Source organism: Myotis daubentonii, chromosome 5 (assembly GCF_963259705.1).
Source record: "Myotis daubentonii chromosome 5, mMyoDau2.1, whole genome shotgun sequence".
NCBI lineage: Eukaryota > Metazoa > Chordata > Mammalia > Chiroptera > Vespertilionidae > Myotis > Myotis daubentonii.
The window spans coordinates 93845961-93855510 of record NC_081844.1 but is presented as its reverse complement, the minus strand read 5'-3'; the positions used below and the strand labels follow the sequence as shown (position 1 = coordinate 93855510).

Genomic DNA, 9550 nt, shown 5'->3' with positions numbered 1-9550 from the left:
GCCTGGCAATGCCTTCTCCTCCCCTCCGGCGCGCCCCAGCTACAGCCCAACCGCTGAGCTCGCGGGAGCAAACGCGCAGGCGCAAAGCTAAGAAAATGGCGAAGCGGTGTGGCCTGGGAGGACGCGTGCGGAACACAGCCGCCCTGGGTCTTCGCGAGATTAGTCGCGCTGACTCAATTTAATCTTGATCCTAACTCCTCCATTTTGGTTCTCCTTCCCTGCAGCAGGGAAGGGGCGTGGTCTCGAATTAGCCCCTCCTTGGTGGCCGGGGCCTGGATGGACCAAAGGAGGTGGCCCACCAGACCACATCCCAAATTACAACGCTTACTTCTCCCTAGTTTGAAGGATCTTCACATCTTTGGTAGGAGCGGATTTGGGGGGGAAGGTTGGTGGGGCGTGATCCTGACGTTTCACTCTGTACTGATGGGCTTCCCTGAACCCCTCACAAAGGATCTACCTTACGGTCTCCTTTCGGGCAAACAGTTATCAGGGGTGGAGCAGCACCCCCAAACCGAGCGTGGGCGACGTCCGCCGAGGCCCGCCTCCCTCCCAGCCTATGGGAGCCGGGCGAGCAACGTTACCATAGCAACGGGCCCGCCAGGACCTACTCGAGTTACAAAGAGCACGCGGACTCCCCGGGGGGAAGCCGGGGCGGGCCCGGCGTCGCCAGCGAACGCGAGGTAGACCCCGCAGGTTTCCATGGCGAGAGCGAGGGCCCGAGGCCTGGCCTAGGAGGTCCCCGAATTCCCAATAAATCCCGTTGGGAAAGGCTCTTTGCTAACGCCCGGCCCCGGGAGCGGTTAGCGGGGCCGGGGTGCCTCGCTGCCGGTGGCCTCCAGCGGGGGCAGGACGACCAAGCGCTGACATCCCGCCCGCGGCCACCATTCCCGGTTCCTGAGAGGAGACGAGGACGCCAAAGCCCCGTGCCGGTCCTGGAGGCCTTCACACCCACCGAGCCACCGGGCCTCCCCACGTGTACACATTTCCCTCCAAGGGACGTCTCGGAACCCTCCGTCCATTTCCGAGGCCGGGCGCAGAGCGGGCCTTCAGCCGCCGTTTCCAGCTGGGTGTCCCCTCTGTGCTCCGGGGTGAGCCCCCGGCCCCCCCAGCCCCCCGGGTAGAGTATCACAGGCACTTCCGGGACCCTTCACCGCAAGTGAGTGTCGCCTCCTTGTCTGTAACGGAGATGAGTCGCTCTCTCGCCAGGTGGTTGTATTAATAAATGGGAAACGTGTGTGTCCAATGACCGTTCCTGGTGGTCTCGGTGAACGCCGGGCCGGGCCGGGGCTGCGAGCGGTGCTGCAGACGTGATGGAGCAGCCGGCGGGACGCCCCCTCCCCCGGTCCCCGGGGTCCCGGTGCCCTTTGGCCCGCTTACGAGGCTCGGGAGAGGGGAGCGGAGGAGCAGGCTTCACAGTCCTTGCTGGGAATTTTGTTTTTTCCTGCAGCTCAGGCCTGTTGTGCCCTGAAACAATCAAACCGGAAACATCTCCACCCCCCGCACACCTTCACCCAGATTAGAACATGGTGTTTATTTCTCAGGTCGTTTATTGAAGATAAATGTAAAACCAAAAACACAGATGGCTTGTATTGCAGGAGGTGCTGGAGTGTTTGTTGTGAACAATGGATTTTTTTTTTTTGCTGCACTCACGCTAGTTCAAAATTAGAACAAAGTCACTGAAGGTCTTTGGGAGAAAGGCCCCAAACAAATGGGAGGGCCGTTGGGGAATATCTTAACTAATACAATGTTATATTTATTTTAAATATATATATATACGTATGTATGTGTGTGTGTGTATATATATATATACATATATATATATATATTGCTTTTGAACTACAAAGTATAGAAAGTAAGGCTTAATCATAATTTCTCAGCTGGAAGATTATAGGTCAAAGAAAATTGAGAAACACTCGTAATGGATCTCCCTAAGACCCAGTCAGGGCGCTATCCTTGGCCAGTTAGGCTTTCTGTTATTCCCAGTCCGAAGTAAACCTAACAGGGTGCGTTTCTTAAAGTGTAATGTGTGTGCCAAGATAAAATGTAATAAAAACAGGTTTGAAATGTTTTGGAAATGGGTAAGAAGGTAAATGCGCGCAGGCGTACAGTACCATTGTAAATCACCCTCTGCGCCGTCTCACACATGTATTACAGATGCCAGTCAGTTGACTAGTCCCATGGTTAGAGTGCTCCCTCCACCCCGCCTCCAAAGTTAACAAGGTCTGTCTGTCACTTTGTATAATGTCCTTTATCAGATAATATATTTATCTTTACATTCCACTGGAAAATGCACCCAGCTGACATTTTCTTCTTGGTATCTTTGGGGTTAACTTCCTGCTTTCACAGTATGTTGTCCCTGTTTTTTCTACATAATAGAAAACCCTTCTTCTGACTTGAAAATTATCAACACATCATCAAACTTCTCCTGAATATAAGGCAAATATCGTATTTCATGACTATGCATTTGAGTATTATTTTGATCTTTTGATTACAACCTGAAAACCTTCAGATCTCTGATGAGATCAGTTTATTTTTTAATCCAGAAATAGATGTCAAATCTATTTTATTCATATCTCATTTGATTTTCTTTGACGTTAAAGTATTCTAAAGTAACACTTCAGAATGTACTAGCAATAAGAAGAATGCATTCCCCTAATTTCACGGAAAGTAATTAAATAATTTAAGGTCACCCAGCTCCCAGAGATAAGACCAGGATTTGAATCTTCTAATACGAGATTGGGTGTGTATCCAGGTTTGTTTATGGGCCATTTGATCAGGGCAGAACCCCAGGCTGACACTGGAGGATACACTGGTGAATGAAATAGACATCTTTCCTGGCCTTGTGCAACTTGACATTTGGTGCCAGGGAGGACAATAGAGCAAGTGAATAAGCGCTGAGTAATAATCGAAAGGATAATGAGAAACTGATAACTATCATGAAGGAAACTAATGGGGTGAAGTGACAGAATAACTGGATTGGGGGAAGATAGGCGAAGTTACTTAGGTCAAAGAAGACCTCTCTAGGAAGATGCATTTAGGCAGAGATCAGGGCAGGATCAGAGAGAAAGGGGGGCATGAGGAATGGGGGCAATAAAGTTTCAGGCAGAGGGAAACTGAGTTTTATGTGTAAGAGGTACAGGGAGGCCTGGGCGGCTTCGGAGAGGTGAAGCAAAGACAAAGTAGTTCAAGGTGAGGCTGAAGAGGAAAACAGAGACCCCAGGTGAGCCAAAATGTGGGGGGCTTTAGAATTATACTCTTGAAAGGGCACTGGGAAACCCAGGAGGATTTTCCTGACCTGGTTTATGTTTTTAAAGATTATTTTGACTCTTACAGAGAATGGAGTAAAGGCAAAAACATTTAACTTTTTTTAAAATTACACTAAATTTGATTTTTTTTTTTTTTAACATACAGCTCAATTTCAAAATTTATTTATTTTTTTTATCTTTTTTTTCTTTTTTTTTTAATTAAATCTTTATTGTTCAGATTATTACATTTGTTCCTCTTTTTTTCCCCCCCCATAACTCCCCTCCTCCCAGTTCCCGCCCCACCCTCCGCCCTCACTCCCCACCCACTGTCCTCATCCATAGGTGCACGATTTTTGTCCAGTCTCTTCCCACATCTCCCACACCCCTTTCCCCCCCAAGAATAGTCAGTCCATTCCCTTTCTATGTCCCTGATTCTATTATAATCAACAGTTCATTCTGTTCATCAGATTATTTATTCACTTGATTCTTAGATTCACTTGTTGATAGATGCATATTTGTTGTTCATAATTTGTATCTTTACCTTTTTCTTCCTCTTCCTCTTCTTAAAGGATACCTTTCAGCATTTCATATAATCCTGGTTTGGTGGTGATGAACTCCTTTAGCTTTTCCTTATCTGTGAAGCTCTTTATCTGACCTTCAATTCTGAATGATAGCTTTGCTGGATAAAGTAATCTTGGTTGTAGGTTCTTGGTATTCATCACTTTGAATATTTCTTGCCACTCTCTTCTGGCCTGCATGGTTTCTGTTGAGAAATCAGCTGACAGTCGTATGGGTACTCCCTTGTAGGTAACTGACTTTCTTTCTCTTGCTGTTTTTAAGATTCTTTCTTTATCTTTTGCTCTTGGCATTTTAATTATGATGTGTCTTGGTGTGGTCCTCTTTGGATTCCTTTTGTTTGGGGTTCTCCGAGCTTCTTGGACCTGTAAGTCCATTTCTTTCACCAGGTGGGGGAAGTTTTCTGTCATTATTTCTTCAAATAGGTTTTCAATATCTTGCTCTCTCTCATCTTCTGGCACCCCTATAATTCTGATGTTGGTACGCTTGAAGCTGTCCCAGAGGCTCCTTACACTATCCTCGCATTTTTGGATTCTTTTTTCATTTTGCTTTTCCGGTTGGATGTTTTTTGCTTCCTCGCATTTCAAATCATTGACTTGATTCTTGCGCTCCTCTGGTCTGCTGTCGGGCATCTGTATAATATTCGTTATTTCAGTCCGTGTATGCTTAATTTCTAGTTGGTTCCCCAATATAAGATCGAGGGTCTTATTAGTTTTCGTGTAGATCTCATTAAGTTTATCGGCAGCTTCTAAACAGTTCTTGAGAGACCTTAAAAGTGTGGTTCTGAACTCTATATCTTCCTTTGACAATTTTGTCCTGTTTCTTTGTCTCCGCATTTTGTTATGCTTCCTTGGTGCACCCCCTAGTGGTCTTTGTTCGCAGTCTTATAGTTAAATCTTGATTGTTGTAGCTAATTCCAGGGAGGGTTTGGCCTCCAGGCCAAGTGGCTATGAGAATCAGCTGTGTCAGCGGTGAGAGAACTTCTGTCCTCTAGGCAGGTGCTAATCTAGCCTTTGCCTGAGGCTATCCGGCAAATGCCTCTGTGCAGGGCTTGGGCGGGGCAGGTCGCACAGGATCAACAGCGTGGGCCGGAGAGAGCAGTTATGGCGGCTCTCAGTCCTGTCCCCAGGGGCTCTGCCTCTCTGAGTCCCAGCACCCGCTGCAAAGCTGGGAGAGAAAGCTGCACTCGCTCTGACCGAAGCCAGACAGTCCCACTTCTCCCGTTTGAGTCTGGGTCCCTAAAGACTCGCCCGGATCTGGTGCTCAGAGTCTGCGACTCCCTCCCGATTGAAAACAACAACCGCGCCCTCCGCCGCCAGCCCGCTCCGCGCACTCCGCACCTCAGAATTTGACTTCAGCACTGCGCCTCCTCTGAGTGTCCGTGTGCGTTTCTCTTTCCTCCTAGTTGTAGGACTTCCACTCAGCCAGCGTTCCTGTGGTTCTGGGTGATGTCCCTTCCGTTTTTTGGTTTCACTTTTGAAGTAGTTGTTCAAAGCAGCAAACTCCGGCGTTAACCTATGCCGCCATCTTGGTTCTCTACCTAAATTTGATTTTTTTTAAAGAAAGCTAGCCTCTCCCAGTTATGGTAAATGTTGCCTATGGAAATATTAAGTAACAATTTAGGTAATTTTACTAGGTGATTCTGATTGAGAAATAATTAACTACATCCTTTTTTTTAATTATTATTATTAATTTCCGAGAGGAAGGGAGAGGGAAAGAGAGAAACATCAATGATGAGAGAGAATCATTGATCAGCTGCCTCCAGCACACCCCCACCTGGGCATCAAGCTTGAGTGGAATCGAACCTGGGGCCCTTCAGCCTGCAAAGCTGATGCTCTATCCACTGAGCAAATGGTCGGCAAACCTCAGCCCCTTGAGTGTGGCTCTTCCACAAAATACCATGTGTGGGCGCGCACGTACGGTGCGATTGAAACTTCGTGGCCCACGCTCAAGGGGCCAAAGAGCCGCATGTGGCTCGCGAGCCGCAGTTTGCCGACCACTACACTGAGCCAAACCAGCGAAGGCAACTACATCCTTTTGATTATTGCTATTGTGGAATTCTCCAAGGCTGCTAACTGAATATTCAGTACTTTACAAAGAAGGAAGTTGATCCCTGCTATAGGCAAATAAAAATATAGGCCAGTGCAAAGAGTTAAAAGTAAAACTTGTCTTTTGGGACTCTGTAGTCAGTTTTAAACCTCTCTTCCCTTCCTCTCTCCCAATCCCTGGTATTACATACATCAACCCCAGCATCTCTCTTGTTACAGCCAGATCTGTGATTTTTTTTATATGACCAGTATTGAGAATCTTCTTTTGAACTTCTCTAACATTCTGTAATGTTCTAGAAACAATGGGACCCAAAGGCTTCAGAATATCTTGGCAGTTTCTAACCAGATGTGTTTGTTTGGGGCTTGGGAAAGGGGATGTATTCCAGGAAAATTTAAACACAGTTTAAAATCTCAACTCCAGATTATCAGACATTAGAGCTGGGGGTGGCTTCAGAGAGCCACTAACCCATCGGTTCTCAACCTGTGGGTCGCGACCCCTTTGGCGGTTGAATGACCCTTTCACAGGGGTCGCCTAAGACCATCGGAAAACACATATATAATGACATACTGGTTTTGTGATTAATCACTATGCTTTAATTATGTTCAATTTGTAACAATGAAATTGGGGGACACCACAACATGAGGAACTGTATTAAAGGGTCGCGGCATTAGGAAGGTTGAGAACCACTGCACTAACCCATCTCACTCATTGTACAAATGAGGCAACAGACTGAGAGAGGCCGAGCTCACAAAGCTGGTGGTGTCTGCTCTCAGGTGGAACTCAGACCTGCCTCTTGCAGGGTCTCAGGACCCTCAAGAGCACTTCATGGACGTGGGCAGGTTGCTCAGTTGGTTAGAGCGTTCCCTCATATGCCAAGGTTATGGGTTTGATCCCTGGTCAGGGCACATACAGGAGTCAACCAAATTGCCCTAACCAGTTTGGCTCAGTGGATAGAGCATCAGCCTGCGGACTCAAGGGTCCCAGGTTCAATTCCGGTCAAGGGCATGTACCTTGGTTGCGGGCACAACCCCAGTAGGGAGTGTGCAGGAGGCAGCTGATCGATGTTTCTAACTCTCTATCCCTCTCCCTTCCTCTCTGTAAAAAAATCAATAAAATATATTTTTTTAAAAAATCAACCAATGAATACATAAATAAGTGGAATAATGAATCAATGTTTCTTACCCCCCCACACACACACACACACTCTCTTCCTCTTTCCAAGTTTAAAAAAAAAAAATGTCTGCACATGGCTAGTGAACAATAAATGTTTGTGCTTGACGGTGATGCTTGGAGCATTATAAAGTAGAAAGAAGTGTGGAATAATGTTACATGAGAGCAACTAGATTAAGGTGGGCCTTGGAAGTCAGGTAGCAAAATTTGATCAGTACACAAGATAGACTTGTTGAACCAGGGAATATATACATTACATAAATACCTGGAATAGTGAAAAACAATATGGGTACCACTGAAAGGAAAAATGAGGATAAACATGAACAAGTTGTACAAAATGTAATTAATTTGTGACCAAGCATTCATGGTCCTTTATTAGCCAAATAGAGCATGACACACCTATACAATGGGGCAGCATGCAGCCATTAAAAAGAATGTGCTATCACTTCAAGGTACTATATGAAACAATTTCCAGGTTTGAGTGTTAAATCGAAAAAGCAAGGAGCAGAACTAACACCTGTGTATAAGGTTTCTAAAGAAGAGAGGCAGACATGTTTGTATTTACATAAACAAGCCATGGACAGATAGAAAAAAACACTGGGTTGGGGAGAGGGAGTGAAAAAAGACTTTTTCCTGTCCAATCTTTTGCCCCTTTTGTCTTTCGTATCAGATGCACACATTGCCTATTCAAAAAAATTTTTTAGAAATTAAAATAAAAGCTCGGTTCCTTTTCAAAGGTGCTCACCCGTTCATGTCATGGATCCTGTATCCTAATTTCACCTGTTTCAATCAACGTGTAAACTTCACCTCTCCAGGCACCCCTTCCAGACTCACTAGTATAAGCACATGCACCTCTTCTCCCTTGCCTGCCCTCCCCAGCAATAACAAGAGAGAGAGAGTGAGCTTCTCTGCTCCATGTAACCTTTTTATCTACTTGGACTGCCTGCCTTCTGCTTTCCACATCTCTTACTGAAACTGCCTCCCATGGGACAGCAACATTTTCTTAAGTTGAGGAAGATGAAGAAAGTTTTTAAAAAGAAAACAAAAGCCCAAAGTTTGGCCAAGTGCCCTCTTTCAAGCTCCTGCCTGACTACCCATCTCCTCTGGGCTTTAAGGAGATGTTCTTTGGCAAGAAGGGCACTTTTTGTCTCCTGTCCACACAGACGCAGGCTTTTTTCTCTTGTCACGTGCCTGGCTCAAGCCAGTGGGCTGCTGTGTAACGTGATCTCCAAGGCCAGCCTCCTGACCCTCTCCAGTAACAAAACAGGGTAAGGCGACTGCAGCCGCCTGGGCAGGGGCTGAAGGGGAAGAGAAAGCAGCCCTGAGCTGTGGCCGGGACATTGGAGGAGCTGGGAAGCAGCCCACTGCAGAGGTGAGTGGGAATTGCTGGGGAGGGAAGCTCTTGCCAAAGTCAAGACCAGTCCAAGTTCATTTAAAGAAAAGGCAAGCTCGCCCTAGCCGGTATGCGCAGTGGATAGAGCGCCCGCCTGCAGATTGAAGGGTCCCAGGTTTGATTCCAGTCAAGGACACTTGCCTGGGTTGCAGGACCCCCAGTAGGGGGCGTGCAGGAGGCAGCCAATCAGTGATCATCATTGATGTTTCTTTCTCTCCCTTTCCCTTCCTCTCTGAAATCAATTAAAAAATTTATTTATTTATTTATTTTAAAGGAAGGAAAAGGCAAGCCCTGACCAGTGTGGCTCAGTTGGTTGGAGCATCGTCCCATACACCAAAAAGGTTGCAGATTCGATTCCTCGTTAGGACATAAACCTAGGTTTCAGGTTCCATCCCGGTCGGGGTATATAGGGGAGGCAACCAATTGAGATCAGTGATCTCTCATATCAATGTTTTTCTGTCTCTGTTTTTCTCTAAAAACCAATAAAAACATATCCTCAAGTGAGAATTTTTTTTAAAAAAGGCAAAATACATTCTCACATCTGGCACCTCCTATCCTCTCCACTCAAGATCTATGTCAGAACAATGTCCCAGAATGCTTTCTTCCCTCCTTCCTTCTTTATAATTAAATAATTTTTAAAATGTTTGATTGAGGCAAGATTGGTTTATAACATTGTTTCAGGTGTGCAACATTATACTTCAACATCTGTATATACTGCATCCCGCTCACCTCAAAAGTCAAGCTTCCAGCCAGCACCATGCAGTGGACCCCCCTTCCGTTTTGCCCTTCCCCCACCCCCCTTCCCCTCGGGTAAACACCATCTGTTGTCTGCCTCTGTAAGTTTGCTTTTCGTTTGTTTTGTTGTTGTTTGCTCATTTGGTTTTGGTTGTATAGCCCACATATGAGTGAAATCATATGGTGTTTGTCTTTTCCTATCTGACTTCTTTTACTTAGTGTAATACTTTTAAGGTCCATCCATGTTGTCATAAATGGCAGGATTTCACTTTTTTATGGCAGAGTAATAGTATATAGACCACATTTGCTTATCTTTGGTTGTTGATGGGCACTTAAGTTATTTCCATATCTTTTACAAAAATTTTTAATTTATTGATTTGAG

The 9550-nt window shown here is 45.8% G+C and overlaps 1 protein-coding gene across 1 annotated transcript; it reads left to right on the top strand.

The window, feature by feature from the left end:
* The first annotated feature begins 72 nt into the window (after window positions 1-72).
* LOC132235896 (uncharacterized) lies at window positions 73-1574 on the top strand. The gene is made up of 2 exons (XM_059699020.1): window positions 73-361; window positions 451-1574. The coding sequence occupies exons 1-2, from the start codon at window positions 277-279 to the stop codon at window positions 1119-1121; spliced, it is 756 nt and encodes a 251-aa protein (XP_059555003.1). The 5' UTR covers window positions 73-276; the 3' UTR covers window positions 1122-1574.
* The last annotated feature ends 7976 nt before the right edge of the window (window positions 1575-9550 follow it).

Bases quoted from the DNA above. Each gene is read 5' to 3' on its own strand.
- LOC132235896 (XM_059699020.1), top strand. From the start codon at position 277: ATGGACCAAAGGAGGTGGCCCACCAGACCACATCCCAAATTACAACGC. The intron at 362-450 runs GTAGGAGCGGAT...CCCCTCACAAAG, and splicing joins GAAGGATCTTCACATCTTTG to GATCTACCTTACGGTCTCCT.